The 18,405-nt window shown below is 42.1% G+C and overlaps 1 protein-coding gene across 1 annotated transcript; it reads left to right on the forward strand.

Moving 5' to 3' along the window:
* The first annotated feature begins 3,555 nt into the window (after window positions 1-3,555).
* Window positions 3,556-16,071, forward strand: nyx (nyctalopin). The gene is made up of 5 exons (XM_021597971.2): window positions 3,556-3,806; window positions 4,394-4,458; window positions 8,476-8,762; window positions 12,245-12,549; window positions 13,441-16,071. Exons 2-5 carry the CDS (start codon window positions 4,437-4,439, stop codon window positions 14,270-14,272), a joined length of 1,446 nt encoding a protein of 481 aa, XP_021453646.1. The 5' UTR covers window positions 3,556-3,806; window positions 4,394-4,436; the 3' UTR covers window positions 14,273-16,071.
* Window positions 16,072-18,405: the final 2,334 nt, after the last annotated feature.

Consider the following 18,405-nt stretch of genomic DNA (forward strand, 5'->3'; position numbering starts at 1 on the left):
TGGCCCTGTTTCTCAAACACATTCGTCCTGTTTTGTGCCTACTAAAACGGGATGTGATCAAGTCACTGGGCACAAACTAGTTGACTCAATGTTATTTTGGCCTAATTTGTCAATGGAATGTATGTGGGACAATACACTGAATTTGAAGAAAGTCAGCAATTTGTTTTGAAGGTTGACATTTCAACTACAGGATTGTCATGGTAACCAATTTACATAGACTAAACTTGTATAAAATGCTGAATTTAAAATCATCTATAGATACCTTTTTGTCTCTCATCCAGAGTTTTAACCAAGCTCAGCCCTGCTTAGTAATGATATTTAGTGAGAATTGAGGGATATCCACTTAATTAAATACACTGAATACAAACATAAACACAGCATACCATTTTCCTGAATTACTGTTCCCTCTGTCTCTCTCTTCCAGGGGATTTGCCATTAAGAGATGGGCTTTTGGGAATGTGTGTGTGTGGTCTAGTTAATGATGAAGCAGACACAAGCACACGCTGACTGGATAAGTACACAGGGAAATCAGTCAATTGAAATTTAAACCCTAATCTATGAATTTCACATGGCTCGGAATACAGATATGAATCTGTTGGGGCTTGGATCAGAAAACCGGTCCGTATCTGGTGTGACCATTTTCCTCGTGCAGCACGACACGTCTCTACATAAGAGTTGGTCAGGCTGTTGATTGTGGCCTGTGGAATGTTGTCCCACTCCTCAATGGCTGTGTGAAGATGATGGATATTGGCGGGAACTGGAAAAAGCTGTCATACACGTTGATCCAGAGCATCCCAAACATGCTCAATGATACAATGCCCACTTAACCCGTAAGCCAGCCGCACCAATGTGTTGGAGGAAACATTGTACACCTGGCGACTGTCAACGGGCACTGCGCCCGGCCCACCACAGGAGTCACCACTGCGCGAAGGACATCCCTGCCGGCCTAACCCGGACGATGCTGGGCCAATTGTGTGCCGCCCCATGGGTCTCCCGGTCGCGGCTTGCTGCGACAGAGCCTGGACTCTACACCCAGAATCTCTAGTGGCACAGTTTGTGTGCAGGCCATGGGAGAACTGGGACATTGTAAGCTTCCAGTAATTGTGTACAGATCCTTGAGACATGGGGCCGTGCTTTATCATGCTGAAACATGAGGTGATGGTGGTGGATGAATGGCATGACAATGGGCCTCAGGATCTCGTCACGGTATCTCTGCATTTAAATTGCCATTGATAAAATGCAATAGTGTTCATTGTCTGTAGTTTATGCCTGCCCATAACATAACTCCACCACCACCATGGGGCACTCTGTTCACCACATTGACATCAGCAAACCACTCGCCCACACGTCTGCGGTTGTGAGGCCGGTTGGACTTACTTCCAAATTCTCTAAAACGACATTGGAGGCAGTTTATGGTAGGAAAATGAACATTCAATTCTCTGGCAACAGCTCTGGTGGACATTCCTGCAGCCAGTATGCCAATTGCACGCTGTCTCAAAACTTGAGACATCTGTGGCATTGTGTTGTGTGACAGAACTGTACATTTTAGTGTGACCTTTTATTGTCCCCAACACAGGGTGCACCTGTGTAATGATCATGCTGTTTAATCAGCTTCTTCATATGCCACAACTGTCAGTTGGATGGATTATCTTGGCAATGGCAAAGGAGACATGCTCACTAACAGGGATGAAGCAAATTTGTGCCCAAAATCTGAGTGAACACTTCTGGGATCTTTTATTTCAACTCATGAGACCAACACTTTACATGCTGTGCTTGTATTTTTGTTAAGTGTATTAAATAACATTTGCAAAGTCATCAAGAGCTATTGTTAAAATTAAGATCAGAATTCAACTACAAATAGACCATACAATAGGCCTAGGGTTTCAAGATCTGGTTGACTTCAAACATAATAATATTCAGTGAGATTGAATCTTGTCTGGTTGTCAACACAACCACATATTGACATTTTAAGGAGATCTTCTGCCTGGATAGTTCCATCTGTGCCACTGACTTAGTCTGGCTTTAATTTCAGTTGGTCTACAAATGTATAATTGATATGTTGGATTCACGTCTTCATCTCTACCAAAAAGCAAAGTTGAAGTATAGGACTAAATCAAACGTTATTTAAAGTGCATATAAAGTTTGATTTGATTTAGTCCCACAATAAATAGCCTATTAACTTGTCTCCAACTCAACCAAAAATACAAGTTAAAAGTCCATCTAAGCCAGTTTCTCAGATGGAACTATCCAAGCAGTAGTTACATCTCCTTTAAATGTTTATATTTGGTTGCCTTGTCAACCAAACACAATTCATTATTATTTTTGTAATACAGTGAATAGCTTAAAGCTAAGGCTATTTTACAGTAAAATCTAATGTAACGTTCAACATTAAAATTAGTAACACGGCCACATTTTGAGGTTACTGAGCGTTTTTTAAGATACTCTTGAAAGAAGTATGTTTTCAGATGTTTTTGGAAGATGGGAAGGGACTCCACTGTTCTGACTTTCTCTGTGACAGAGAAGAGCTTTGACTGGACTGAGTGAGAGCTGCGCTCCCGTAGGGGTGGGGTGGTGAGAGACCAGAGGTGGTGGAACAGAGTGCTCGGGTTGGGATGTAGGGTTTGAGTCTGAAGGTAAGGAGGGACATTTCCCCTTGCTGCTTCGTAGACAAGCACCAGGGTGGTGCAGACACAGATCCTCTCCACACCGCCTGGTAGGAGCCACCTGCCAGGTAGGATGCAATCCAGGAGTGTGTAGAGCCTGAGATGCCCAACCCCGAGAGGGTGGAGAGGAGGATCTGATGGTTCACGTTGAAATGACGTGGTGTGCCCAGTGAGTGGAATCTACTGGTAATACATCCACATGCCAGAAGCATGGGATTTGAGTTGGGGTAATCTGACCCCAAATTGGTGGTTAAGAGCCTCTTTAGGAGCATCCGCACTGATTGATGACCTCTGACCTCTTAGGTTAAAAGAGGTGGATAGCATGCTGGCCGATTTTCCTGGATGTTCTGGACGAATAGGAAGCCTAGATTTGACAACTTGTTCTCCTTGATGAACTGAAGTGGTTGTGGATATAAATTTGCAGATTTGAGCTCGTAGTGTAATCTGAGTTGTGCTGCGTGCTGCTGGGTTACAGGCCTGGCTGTGCTGTTAGCGTAGAGTACTGCTTTACCCCTCTGTTAATCCCTGTCTCTCCATCCATCCCTCCGTTTCTCCATCCATCCCTCAATCTCTCTCTCCTTCCAGGGGATTTGCCATTAAGAGATGGCTTTTGGGAATGTGTGTGTGGTGTGTAGTTAGTGATGAAGCAGACATAAGCACATGCTGACTGGATAAGTACACACATGAATAATATGCACGCACACAGGTTTTAATGACGGTGGGGGTTGCTGTGGTTTAAGTGCAGGAACACACACACACACACACACACACACACACACACACACACACACACACACACACACACACACACACACACACACACACACACACACACACACACACACACACACACACACACACACACACACACACACACACACACACACACACACACACACACACACACACACTGGTGTACTCACACTTATCAAACACACACATTCATGCAAATATATCCGCATATACTTGCACTCCCAGACGCACACACACACTGCCTCCGTCAGACAGGACCTGTTCGCCTGTTCAGTATGTGGGAGGGATCTCTGCTGACTGACCGGCAGGATGGACGGACAGACAGACAGATGGATGGATAGGAGCACACCTGGATCACACATGGACACAAGTGTCAGACATGATTGACAGGTAAGAACACATTGTGTGTTTTATGGTATTTTAATACTTTTTACAGTCCTGACAGAATTATGACAGAATTATATATAAGTGTGTTGTCACTATTTATTCGCAGAATTTCCAAACGTCATTTTGGTTTGCCTCCATGTTGATGTTATAATGCAAAATGTCCTTAAAAATAGTTTCATTGTTTGTGTTTTGTAACTTTTGAAGGGTCTTGTGTTGATTTGATTTGATTTGAATTGATATCTATTTTAATGCTGTTTCTCTTGCCCTTTACTAAAATGCCAACCTGTTTTTTTGGAACACTGCTTGTAAACTGCCAATATGAAATGAATAGATATTTTGTTAACTATTAGTAAACTGTTTGTGAATAATTGTATTAGTTCATGTATTTATTCACATTTGTAAATACATATTTTATATTTAAACATTATAATAAGATGACTGTAATTCTATGAACAACACAACTTTTAGATTGCTCCATGTATATAACAATATTAACAAATTTGTACGCAGCAACATCTCTAAGCGTCATAAGCAGATCTAACCTGATACAGTGTTGATGTGTTTTAACAGAATTGTGTGTGTGGTTTCAGATCTTCTTTAATCCTGTCATGTCCCAGATGAGAGACTGCAGGGATGATTCTCATTGCTTTCACAGGTCAGTCTCTCACTCATATCGACACTGTCTGTTATTCACTGTTTCTGACGACCTGTTTGAATACTTAGAAAGTGTGGATGGATGGAAAAACAAACATAGCTACATACAGTCATGTCAGATCAGTGATTGGCTCTATTAAAATACTAAGATAACTCAATAAGAAGTTGTGGGTATGTTTAAAGTGGCAATCTGGGATTCAAACAACGACAAAGCGCACACCCCTCCACTTTCTTGGTAAACAGCTGATGGATGGGGCTGGAGAAATATAACCACTCCCAAATTCATACGTAGATTTTAGATAGATAGATAGATTTTATTATTATTATTTCACCTTTATTTAACCAGGTAGGCGAGTTGAGAACAAGTTCTCATTTACAACTGTGACTTGGCCAAGATAAAGCAAAGCAGTGTGACACAAACAACAACACAGAGTTACACATGGAGTAAACAAACGTACAGTCAATAACACAACAGAAAAATCTATATACAGTGTGTGCAAATGTAGTAAGATTAGGGAGGCAAGGCAATAAATAGGCCATAGTGGCAAATAATTACAATTTAATAATTAAACACTGCAGTGATAGATGTGCAGAAGTTGAATGTGCAAGTAGAGATACTGAGGTGCAAAGGAGCAAAACAATATATATATATATATATATAACAGGTGCAATGATCAGTAAGCTGCTCTGACAGCTGATGCTTAAAGTTAGTGAGGGAGATATGAGTCTCCAGCTTCAGTGATTTTTGCAATTCGTTCCAGTCGTTGGCAGCAGAGAACTGGAAGGAAAGGCGGCCAAAGGAGGAGTTGGCTTTGGGGATGACCAGTGAAATATAGCTGCTGGAGCACGTGCTACGGGTGGGTGCTGCTATGGTGACCAGTGAGCTGAGATAAGGCGGGGCTTTACCTAGCAAAGACTTATAGATGGCCTGGAGCCAGTGGGCTTGGTGACGAATATGAAGCGAGGGCCAGCCAACGAGAGCATACAGGTCGCAGTGGTGGGTAGTATATGGGGCTTTGGTGACAAAATGGATGGCTCTGTGATAGACTACATCCAATTTGCTAAGTAGAGTGTTGGAAGCTATTTTGTAAATGACATCACCGAAGTCAAGGATCGATAGGATAGTCAGTTTTACAAGGGTATGTTTGGCAACAAGAGTGAAGGATGCTTTGTTGCAAAATAGGAAGCCGATTCTAGATTTAATTTTGGATTGGAGACGCTTAATGTGAGTCTGGAAGGAGAGTTTACAGTCTAACCAGACACCTAAGTATTTGTAGTTGTCCACATATTCTAAGTCAGAACCGTGCAGAGTGCTGATGCTGGGCGGGCGGGGAGGTGCAGGCAGTGATCGGTTGAACAGCATGCATTTAGTTTTACTTGCATTTAAGAGCAGTTGGAGGCCACGGAAGGAGAGTTGTATGGCATTGAAGCTCATCAGAAGGTTTGTTAACACAGTGTCCAAAGAAGGGCCAGAAGTATACATATTGGTGTCGTCTGCGTAGAGGTGGATCAGAGAATCACCAGCAGCAAGAGCGACATCATTGATGCATACAGAGAAAAGAGTCGGGCCCGAGAATTGAACCCTGTGGCACCCCCATAGAGACTGCCAGAGGTCTGGACAACAGGCCATCTGATTTGATACACTGAACTCTATCAGAGAAGTAGTTGGTGAACCAGGCATTTGAGAAACCAAGGCTGTTGCAATGGAGTATATAAACCAACTTATATTTTAGGTTGTGATGGAGTAAGAATGTTGAACTAAGCTCAAGAGGCATTTATAAGTTATGTTCTTCAAGATATAATTCATTTTAAAGCCCAAAAATGTATGTATCAATCCCAGATCGCCCCCTCCTTAAGAGTCCATTGACGCACATCAATCAATTAACATAATAGAAAAATCCCCATCAAAATCCATCTGTTTAAACAATAGACATCTGTTTTTTTGGGGTATGGGCTACATCTCAATATACTGCATCCATCTATATCACCCTTCCGGATCTGTGGTGGATTGAGATGCAGCCCAAACAAAAAAAAACATCTGCTGTAGAAAGTGGCGGAGCTACAGAGCTGTTGGTCAGAGCAGGAGACATCCCGAAAATCGGTCTTCTCACGAAAAAAACAAAACGGTTTGGCCTCCAAAAAGAAAATGACCCCTCCATGGAAAGGTTTACTCTATGACCCCCACAAGACTTTCCTGAAGGTAACCCGTTTAAAAGATGTACGGAATTAGTTTTGTGCCATTGAAAAAAAGGGATTAAATATGTGTCACAAAAAAAAATATATATTTCCAGGTTTAAAAAAAAAAAAAAAATCCTAGAGATAGGACAGACACTTTAAAAACGTATTCCTTATTATTTAATTTTTGACTCTCTGCATTGCCATTTATGAATGTGTAATTTGAATAGTTTCAGTGAACTATATTAGTAAAGGCCAAATTCTATATTTTATCAAATTATTTTTGTATATATTTTTTATGATACCTACAGGGGTCTTAAAATTTAAAGTGAAATAGCTAAATGATCCATGGAGGTTTGGAGGGTTTGGAGGTTAATGTGCATGGAAAAGAGGCTAGAAAAGCCTATGGTGACATGTCAGTAACACAGCCAGGCACAGCTTTAGGAATGAGTCATAAAATGGTAGGCTATACATGCTCTGGAGTTTCTTTTCATTTTACATTGTAAACATTGTGTGGTTGAGCATATGAATCCAAAAAACAATGTTCTCACACGTTTCACATTTCTTATTGAAATGCCTACTGATGATCCTCATGCGCTGAACGTTTTCTCTTGAATCACGTTACATTATTCTAATAGATAGACAACAGACCAACATTAGATGCCCATTCTATATCCAGTCCACTAATTCCAGTCCATCTATTTTCAGACTATTATTAGATGCCTATTCTATTTCCAGTCCATTAATCCAAACAAGCCTTTGTTAATCCAAACATGCCCCCCAAACCCCCCACAAAAACCCTGGATACTGGGTTTGATTGAACAGTGGCCCTTAATCTGGAGAGATTTTATTGATTGATCAAATTAAAATCTGCCGTTAAACTCCCAGCAGTCTTACTGTAGCTGGATGAGAGGGTAAAATCCCAGTCCTATTGTTGTATTAACTCATCCCTAATCTGAGTTGCTCTGTCTTAATCACATCATTATTTGACTTGACTGCGGTCTGGTTTGGCATGATGCTAGAACCCTGAGAACAGGCCTAGCTGTCAGGCCACTGTGCTCTGTGACTCCCTTATCAAATCATCCCTATCTCCACCCTGTGCCCTGGTACACATTTACTCACAACACCACTTTAATCTGGGCAGAGGGAACATTGCAGATCATATCCCCTCTACAACGTGATTCTAATATACACTGTAGTGGGGATTTTCACTTGTCGATAATTATAATGATTATAATAATTATGATCGCTGGGCCTTAGTAAGCAGATGCCAACTTCTTTCTGAGCTTTAGGAGCGATCTAGTCCTAGTCTTCCTTCAGTAAAAGTATCTCTAATAAAAAGCTGATGTTTATAACCACTGTATAAACCTATGCACTACCTATGCACTACCTATGCACTACCTATGCACTATGTTTATTAGAATCCACCCTCAAAATACTCCTACTTGGTGAGATGAATGTAAGCAAAAGGTGAAGTCTGATATGCAGTATGTATCTGTTAATCAGTGATATGGTTTGTTTTGCAACATCTGCGTTGTGTAACATAAGGTTAGGGTTACTGAATGAAAGTCGTAATCCTAAAACTTTCAGATCAGGTCTGTGAAATCCCCTCTCATCTGCACTGCAGTATTAACCAATCCTTCTCTGCCATCCGTCTGTCGGATTCATTTTCAGACATTTTGGGCAATTTATCATTTTGAGAAAAAGATCTTTGTAAATATAAACAAACCTCTGCTTTCTCTTTCTCTTACCTTCCCCTCTATCTCCATCACTCCTCCATATGTATCTCTCCTCTTTTCTCCTATTTCTTCCTCTCTCTCTTATCCTCTTATCCTCCCTCTAGTCTCTGTCCTGTGCCTGTTTCCCCAGGCTGCGCTGGCTCTGTGGGCGTGCGCACGTTCCTGCCCAGCCTCTTGCACGTGCACTCTGGAGAAGAGCTGCAGTGTGTTGTGTGACCGCTCTGGCCTACCCGACCTGCCCCGGGAGTTCCCTTGTGAGGCGTCCTCCATCAACCTGGACAAGAACAGCCTGAAGTTCCTGTCTGAGAGGGCCTTTGGTACCCTGCCGTCTCTCAGGTCCCTGTCCCTGGACCACAACAACATCTCCTTCATCACCCCTGGGGCCTTCAAGGTCAGCAGCAGTGGTGTAAAGTGCTTAAGTAAAAATACTTGAAAGTACTACTTAAGTATTTTTTGGGGTATCTGTACTTTACTTTAATAATTATATTTTGACAACTTTTACTTTTACTTCACAACATTCCTAAAAGAAAATAATGTATTTTTTACTCCATACATTTTCCCTGACAACCAAAAGTACTCGTTCCATTTTGAATGCTTAGCAGGACAGGAAAATGGTCTAATTCACACAATTAAAGAGAACATCCCTGGTCATCCCTACTGCCTCTGATCTAGCGGACTCACTAAACACATGCCTCGTTTGTAAATGATGTCTGAGTGTTGGAGTGTGTCCCTGGGTATCTGTAAATGATGTCTGAGTGTTGGAGTGTGTCCCTGGCTATCTGTAAATGATGTCTGAGTGTTGGAGTGTGTCCCTGGCTATCTGTAAATGATGTCTGAGTGTTGGAGTGTGCCCCTGGCTATCTGTAAATGATGTCTGAGTGTTGGAGTGTGCCCCTGGCTATCTGTAAATGATGTCTGTGTGTTGGAGTGTGTCCCTGGATATCTGTAAATGATGTCTGAGTGTTGGAGTGTGTCCCTGGATATCTGTAAATTATGTCTGAGTGTTGGAGTGTGTCCCTGGGTATCTGTAAATGATGTCTGAGTGTTGGAGTGTGTCCCTGGCTATCTGTAAATTATGTCTGAGTGTTGGAGTGTGTCCCTGGATATCTGTAAATCATGTCTGAGTGTTGGAGTGTGTCCCTGGCTATCTGTAAATGATGTCTGAGTGTTGGAGTGTGTCCCTGGCTATCTGTAAATGATGTTTGAGTGTTGGAGTGTGTCCCTGGATATCTGTAAATGATGTCTGTGTGTTGGAGTGTGTCCCTGGATATCTGTAAATGATGTCTGAGTGTTGGAGTGTGTCCCTGGCTATCTGTAAATGATGTCTGAGTGTTGGAGTGTGTCCCTGGCTATCTGTAAATGATATCTGAGTGTTGGAGTGTGCCCCTGGCTATCTGTAAATGATGTCTGAGTGTTGGAGTGTGTCCCTGGCTATCTGTAAATGATGTCTGAGTGTTGGAGTGTGTCCCTGGCTATCTGTAAATGATGTCTGAGTGTTGGAGTGTGCCCCTGGCTATCTGTAAATGATGTCTGAGTGTTGGAGTGTGTCCCTGGATATCTGTAAATGATGTCTGAGTGTTGGAGTGTGTCCCTGGATATCTGTAAATGATGTCTGAGTGTTGGAGTGTGCCCCTGGCTATCTGTAAATGATGTCTGAGTGTTGGAGTGTGTCCCTGGATATCTGTAAATGATGTCTGAGTGTTGGAGTGTGTCCCTGGCTATCTGTAAATGATGTCTGAGTGTTGGAGTGTGCCCCTGGCTATCTGTAAATGATGTCTGAGTGTTGGAGTGTGTCCCTGGTTATCTGCAAATGATGTCTGAGTGTTGGAGTGTGCCCCTGGCTATCTGTAAATGATGTCTGAGTGTTGGAGTGTGCCCCTGGCTATCTGTAAATGATGTCTGAGTGTTGGAGTGTGTCCCTGGATATCTGTAAATGATGTCTGAGTGTTGGAGTGTGTCCCTGGATATCTGTAAATGATGTCTGAGTGTTGGAGTGTGCCCCTGGCTATCTGTAAATGATGTCTGAGTGTTGGAGTGTGTCCCTGGATATCTGTAAATGATGTCTGAGTGTTGGAGTGTGTCCCTGGCTATCTGTAAATGATGTCTGAGTGTTGGAGTGTGCCCCTGGCTATCTGTAAATGATGTCTGAGTGTTGGAGTGTGTCCCTGGTTATCTGCAAATGATGTCTGAGTGTTGGAGTGTGCCCCTGGCTATCTGTAAATGATGTCTGAGTGTTGGAGTGTGCCCCTGGCTATCTGTAAATGATGTCTGAGTGTTGGAGTGTGTCCCTGGATATCTGTAAATGATGTCTGAGTGTTGGAGTGTGTCCCTGGATATCTGTAAATGATGTCTGAGTGTTGGAGTGTGTCCCTGGCTATCTGTAAATGATGTCTGAGTGTTGGAGTGTGTCCCTGGATATCTGTAAATGATGTCTGAGTGTTGGAGTGTGTCCCTGGTTATCTGTAAATGATGTCTGAGTGTTGGAGTGTGTCCCTGGATATCTGTAAATGATGTCTGAGTGTTGGAGTGTGTCCCTGGTTATCTGTAAATGATGTCTGAGTGTTGGAGTGTGTCCCTGGCTATCTGTAAATGATGTCTGAGTGTTGGAGTGTGCCCCTGGCTATCTGTAAATGATGTCTGAGTGTTGGAGTGTGTCCCTGGCTATCTGTAAATGATGTCTGAGTATTGGAGTGTGTCCCTGGCTATCTGTAAATGATGTCTGAGTGTTGGAGTGTGTCCCTGGCTATCTGTAAATGATGTCTGAGTGTTGGAGTGTGTCCCTGGATATCTGTAAATGATGTCTGAGTGTTGGAGTGTGTCCCTGGCTATCTGTAAATGATGTCTGAGTGTTGGAGTGTGTCCCTGGCTATCTGTAAATGATGTCTGAGTGTTGGAGTGTGTCCCTGGATATCTGTAAATGATGTCTGAGTGTTGGAGTGTGTCCCTGGATATCTGTAAATGATGTCTGAGTGTTGGAGTGTGTCCCTGGATATCTGTAAATGATGTCTGAGTGTTGGAGTGTGTCCCTGGCTATCTGTAAATGATGTCTGAGTGTTGGAGTGTGTCCCTGGCTATCTGTAAATGATGTCTGAGTGTTGGAGTGTGTCCCTGGTTATCTGTAAAAACAAAAACAAATGATGCTGTCTGGTTTGCTTAACATAAGGAATTTCTAATTATTTATACGTTAAGTTTAACTTTTGATACTGAAGTATATTTTAGCAATTACAACCAAATACTTTCAGACTTTTACTCAAGTAGTATTTTACTGGGTGACTTTCTCTTTTACTTGAGTCATTTTCTATGAAGGTATCTTAACTTTTACTCAACTATGAAAATTGGGTATTTTTTCCACCACTAGTCAGCAGCAACATCTTGACTGTTGTGTTCCCAAAAATGTAATAAAAACTGCACTTGTCCTTTTCTCCTAGTACTTTGCCAGTAACTATTTTATTGAGGGAAAATGTACTTACCACGACTGTGATATGTAGTTGGTTCACATAGCTATCTTAAAGAGAGTTTGCTAAAGAATAAGAGAGTCAGCTAAATTAGTAAAATGTCAATGGTAGGTGGAAATGTTTGGTTACAGGTCAGATACAAAGAAACAACATCGGTGACATACTGTACATGTACTATACACTCACACCTAACAAACACACAATCAAAAAGAGATCCATTACAATCAAGATTACAAGTTGTCTTTTTGCTTGAGATGATGTCCTTTTCCTGATATACTGAGCATTTGGTTGATTTAATTTTTTCAGTATTATTGATCATGTTTTGACTTCTCTTACTGCTGTACGTGAACAGTTTGGAGTGTGTAGAATATATGATTAATATACTACTAACACATGTATTATTCTGATCATTCTCTAGGGTCTGCCCAACCTAGTGGAACTGAAGATGGCCCACAACGAGTACATCCGTTACCTCCACACCCGCACCTTCACCGGGCTCAAACGCCTGGTCCGACTGGACGTGGCCGACTGTAACCTCTTCAACATGCCCGACCGGATCTTTCTAGAAAATTATGCTCTGAAGGAACTGTTCTGCTTCCAGAACAACTTTCGAAGGATTCCCGGAGCGTTCCGCGGGATGGAGAACCTGACCCACGTCTACTTGGAGCGGAACAAGATCGAGGCGGTGGCATATACCTCTCTCCTAGGCCTGGGGAACCTCAGGTAGGTAGCAAGCTGTAACTCTCTCCTAGGCCTGGGGAACCTCAGGTAGGTAGCAAGCTGTAACTCTCTCCTAGGCCTGGGGAACCTCAGGTAGGTAGCAAGCTGTAACTCTCTCCTAGGCCTGGGGAACCTCAGGTAGGTAGCAAGCTGTAACTCTCTCCTAGGCCTGGGGAACCTCAGGTAGGTAGCAAGCTGTAACTCTCTCCTAGGCCTGGGGAACCTCAGGTAGGTAGCAAGCTGTAACTCTCTCCTAGGCCTGGGGAACCTCAGGTAGGTAGCAAGCTGTAACTCAGAGAGAGAGAAAGAGAAAGGAAAGGCAGACTCTGTTCACTGTTGGCTGCTTTTGGCAAGAAGTTCTTTAAACATTTCAACCATGTTGATCTTTATTAAATTTGTACAGTTATAAAACCTTTGAAGCCAAATTGGTGCAAAGACAAAATAATGTCAAAACATTATAACTGGCATTATCTTATCGGCGCCGGAGAAGAAGGCTGACGTTTTTACGTGTCCCCAAACTATTGTTTAAAAAAAAAAAAATGTATTTGCGTTGTTTGTAACTTATTTTTTAAACTTATTTTGTGTTGCCGCTACTGTATTGTTTAATTACTGCTGCTCTTTAATTACTCTTTATATCTTATTCTTATCCGTATTTTTTAAAACTGCATTGTTGGTTAGGGGCTCGTAAGTAAGCATGTCACTGTAAGGTCTACTACACCTGTTGTATTCGGCGCATGTGACTAATACAATTTGATTTGATTAGATTTTTGACAAACTTCTTGGTGAGCAGAGAACATTGAGCCGACATTTCTTTCTCTCTTTGTCTGGATAATTCATTGTCCTGTTATTTTTAGATGTGCATAATCACACTTCTCATTTCCCAAAACCCGTCAGGTACCTGAACCTCCAGGAGAACCGCATCAACGTGATCCACGACCAGTCCTTTCAGGACCTCATGCGCCTGGAGAACTTCTACCTCAACGACAACCTGCTGTCTGAGCTGCCTCGGGTGGCCTTCAAGGGCCTTAGCCGCCTCAAGATGCTCAACCTGGGGGGCAACCAGTTCACCAACATCTCCAAGACCTGGTTCAGCGACCTGGTGGAGCTGGAGGTCCTCTACCTGGACCGCAACCGCCTGGTCTATATCGAGGAGGGCTCCTTTGAGAACCTGACCAGTCTGATCACCCTCCACCTCAACAGCAACAACCTTAGTTCCCTGCCCTTCCCTGTCTTCCAGCCTGTCTACTTCATCGGACGCCTCTACCTCTTCAGGAACCCCTGGGAATGTGACTGCTCTCTGGAGTATCTTAAGGAGTGGATGGAGAGTTATAAATTGGTCCGGGACATCCCCTGCGCCTCCCCGTCCTCCGTGGTCGGCCTGGATCTGAGCGAGGTAGTCTTCGCCAGGGTGAATGGGTCGTGTCTGGATCCGGGGGAGCTGAACCTGACCACAATGTCTTCGGAGATCCTCTCGACCACGGAGAACCGTTTCAACAGCCTGATCTCCAAGCTGCTCCAGCAGGAGCTCAGGGAAGAGGTGGGGAACGGGACGGAGAGCCTGAGGAACGGAACTCTGCTGGACCCCGCAGAGGGACTCAGCGCTGGGATCAAAGGGGCAGACGTCAACCAATCACTGGTCTCATTGTTGGTGATGTGGTGTGTCTTCTGGATGACAATTGGCCAATCGGATGTGGATTTCCTGTTTGGGCATGTGACTGGGACCTGAGAGATGGAAGAATATGTTTCGTAAAATTGGGTGATTTCTTCCCCCATTGAGAGGAAAGCTGTTTAGAATGAAGGACGCTACAGACAAGTCAATCTTGTTTGAGTATCTGACTGTCCAATGAAGTCTTGTGGAGCGTGTGAGTTTCCTGCTGATGAAAACTCACATTTGTTTGTTGTTCATCCTTTCAAAATGAAAGGATCAAGTAATACAACAGGTTCAGATCACATGGCTACAGGCTGAACTGAGAGGGTGGCTCATGTAAAACACTGAACTGCTTGATATTTGACAGCACAGATTTGTCATGTACTATGCAGAATGTCCATGAAACCATGGATTATTGCAATGGTTTAGATTTCAATACCTTCCTTGTGTTACATAACATTCTCTAATGAACGATAGCATTCATATGATATAATATTTAAAACACGAATGCGTTCCCTGTAACATTAATAAACATGATTCTAATTTATGTAAATGTGTAAAAGCTGACAGGTCAAGTCATCAGCGCCTTTATATTCTCTCATTCTTCTTGTTTTAATCATTCAACTCAGTAAATGTAGAATGTTCAGCTTTTCATGCATTAATCTTCTTACAGCGTGCTCCTCTTTGCCTTGTAAGCCTCTGTCTAGTCTAGCACAATGTAATGGAGGGAGTTTATCATTACGTTTTGCCTCTTATGTGGACCTGATTTCCCTTATGTTTATACAGCATGTTGTTCAGTCAATAGGGAACATGATCAAACAAGACAGAATGAACTGCATTCTTTGGGATGATCGACAGTACTGTGTTGACTGTCACATGACAATGTATCAATGGACTATCAAAGCACTCCCTTTTTGCATTAGATTTGTACTATTGATGACGCAGCATACATTTCATACACAGTCTCTGTGCACAGTAAATATGCAATTTTGCATATGGGTGTGTATATTAACACCTATCTTTCTGTTTAAATAGGTACAGCTATCCATGATTTGATATGTATAGAAACATATGTTTCCTATGACCACAATGTTTGCTAAATGCTGCTTGCCAAACCAGTGATTTAGTTAAATGGTGTTCGTTGGCATAATATAATGATTAATATTGACCTTACTCCTTCACAGAGCGATGTCTACTAAACCCTTAACACACAACCTTACTCCTACACATTATTTAGGGCTTAGATTCAATCTGTTTCGAGGAAGAGCCTTGTTATAGCACAATGAAAGTGTAAAGGTCATTATCCGATTGAGTCGACATATACAGTGCACATTGTCTTTTAATTTCAATCACCCCTATAGCGCCGATCTTTCACGCTACGGATCTAATCTAGGTCTTAGATTTACTTCCAACAGTTTGAACTCTGACTCTGATCTGATAAGGATGTCCTTTTAGCCGAGTGGAAACGTCAACCCACCCGGTGAAGTCATGGTGAATCTGCTGTTAATGTGAGATGAGGTCTATATGGGCGACAAACTCCTGGGATGGGCTGGACGCTGCAAGGCCATGGTGTCATATTAGATTTACTTTATGTATTATTACCATGTATTATATAATGCATTAATGTATTTATTTAATGTATTAATGTTGGTGTTATTTTTTAAACTATAAACTGCTGAGATTATATTTCTCCATTTTTGTATTTGGACTGAACCACTAGGGAACTGGATGAGGAGGGTGATGGTGTGGTCTGACCGTGATCATTAAAGTAGAATGACTGATTATTGAGAGACGCTGCTTGTGAACCTGAATAAACATCATGATAAGTGTGAGTACACCAGAGAGTGAGTGTGTGTGTGTGTGTGTGTGTGTGTGTGTGTGTGTGTGTGTGTGTGTGTGTGTGTGTGTGTGTGTGTGTGTGTGTGTGTGTGTGTGTGTGTGTGTGTGTGTGTGTGTGTGTGTGTGTGTGTGTGTGTGTGTGTGTGTGTGTGTGTGTGTGTGTGTGTGTGTGTGTGTGTGTGTGTGTGTGTGTGTGTGTGTGTGTGTGTGTGTGTGTGTGTGTGTGGTGTGTGTGTGTGTGTGTGTGTGTGTGTGTGTGTGTGTGTGTGTGTGTGTGTGTGTGTGTGTGTGTGTGTGTGTGTGTGTGTGTGTGTGTGTGTGTGTGTGTGTGTGTGTGTGTGTGTGTGTGTGTGTGTGTGTGTGTGTGTGTGTGTGTGTGTGTGTGTGTGTGTGTGTGTGTGTGTGTGTGTGTGTGTGTGTGTGTGTGTGTGTGTGTGTGTGTGTGTGTGTGTGTGTGTGTGTGTGTGTGTGTGTGTGTGTGTGTGTGTGTGTGTGAGAGAGAGACAGGCAGGCGCAGGTTACATTTTCAACACAAAAGGAAATATATATATTTTTAAATCATATTGAAGAACTTTATCATTGTAGATTATTTTACACTGGGGCAGTCATACATATATCATCATCAGTCATATTTCATATACAGAGTTATTCATATACACAAACTGCCTACTGTTCCTTTGCAAAGCCTTCACCTTGCAAAATGCAGTGTGTACACATCCTTTCTGATCCAGAATACAAATCAGGGTTAATCTATCGTTGATTAAACTGAATTAAAACATTAGTACTCTCAGACAACACATTTCTGAAATGGCAAAACAGGAATCAGTTGTAATTTGACCCCGTCCTCTTAATTTTCTTATACAACAAATCAGGACAATTTTATTTGAACAAACACATCGATCTCGCTACCATGGTAGATTTGGAAAAATCTGTCGTTTTAGAAATGTCGTCTGAAATGCCAAGGGATGTGCATAGGCTTCAAGGTTATTTTTGTTGGTTATTTCTTGTTCCCCTTGCTTCCATTGGTCAAGTGGAGTCTTCCAGACGCGTGGAATGTTGGTTTTCAGTAGAGAGTGCTTTTCTTTTTACAGCAGGACACTGGGAACACTGATGGACTGACCGACTGACGGACAGATGGCGTGTAAGCTTGCGAATGTCCAATGCATGAGACCTCATTCAAATCTCTAAAACATTTCTGGATTTGTTTAGAAGAGACAGTATCTTGTGGAGGTGTGAGTGTGTGTCTGCAGGGGAGAGGGGTGGGGGTGGCTAGGGTGATAACATGTTCAGTCAAAATGAAGCAAGATGAAACTGAACTACATTACAGTAATAATAATAATAGAGAAAGTTCAGAATAAAGGCTAATACGTAGTGCTGAGGTATTAGTGCTTTTCTAGGTTGGGTTTGGTTTGATTCTTAAAAAATAATCACAGTTTTCAATTTTGGTTTGAATTATTATTATTTGATTTGAAAATGCATTCTGAAATAATGACCTTTTTAATTTTCTTCATTTGATTGGAAATTCCAAAGCCAAAAATTGTGAAAATTCTTATTTGCGAAAACATTCCAAATGTTCCATTGTCTCGGGCAGGTCCACATTGAGTAGACATCGATAGAAACATAGACAATTACTCTGAAGTAATAAAATATTTCAGTTGTGTATATTACTTGGTTTTTAGTTGATGACGTTGTTATTTTTCATTCCTCAAAGTCATCTTATCGCTGTTCAGGCAGTAGCAGTCAGCCAGATAACGTTTTCTATGTTCTCCTCATATTGTTCTGTCTTTAGTCATCCTATTTAGCTAGGCTAGCTGTACAGCTGTCTGACAAAATCCTTTTACTAGTTCTTCAAATAATATTTGCTTAATGAAAGCTACAACTCCCTTCAGCCAAGTGGCCCACATAGTTCTTGAGTTGATTTATTTGGTGAATTATTTGATTTCTCTCTAGAGAAACAGTGCATTTGGGCTCACACAAAAAAAATGAACTAAATGGAATTCAAGTCATTGAACCTACATCTTGTTGAAAAACTGAAAATCACCCGAAATGAATCTCTCAGCACTACTAATGAAGGAGAGGAGTAAAGGATCAATACAGAGGTGTTTGAGAGCCAGAGAAACGGAGGCTGGAGTGTTTGTGTGGTTTTCTTCCGTCTGTCCAGCGAGAGAGAAAGAGAATATGGCAGGAAAAGAGCTGTAACACAGAGACAGCTGACACGTCGATCACACCGACAGCATCACTGCGCAAAATGATACACAGCGTCATCTGGATATGTGTGCAACAACAGTTCAACATTCACCTTCTGCTACCATTTCTGTCAAGCCGTCTAGGATGCACACGTTCAATATATCCAATGTATTTTACCACACAGA

This window comes from Oncorhynchus mykiss, chromosome 3 (genome assembly GCF_013265735.2).
Source record: "Oncorhynchus mykiss isolate Arlee chromosome 3, USDA_OmykA_1.1, whole genome shotgun sequence".
NCBI lineage: Eukaryota > Metazoa > Chordata > Actinopteri > Salmoniformes > Salmonidae > Oncorhynchus > Oncorhynchus mykiss.

What these genes read in the sequence shown, in the direction of transcription:
- nyx (XM_021597971.2), top strand. Translation starts at nt 4,437, where the DNA reads ATGATTCTCATTGCTTTCACAG. An exon ending in GATTCTCATTGCTTTCACAG is followed by an intron (nt 4,459 to 8,475) that starts GTCAGTCTCTCA and finishes TCCTCCCTCTAG; the next exon opens with TCTCTGTCCTGTGCCTGTTT. An exon ending in CTAGGCCTGGGGAACCTCAG is followed by an intron (nt 12,550 to 13,440) that starts GTAGGTAGCAAG and finishes AAAACCCGTCAG; the next exon opens with GTACCTGAACCTCCAGGAGA.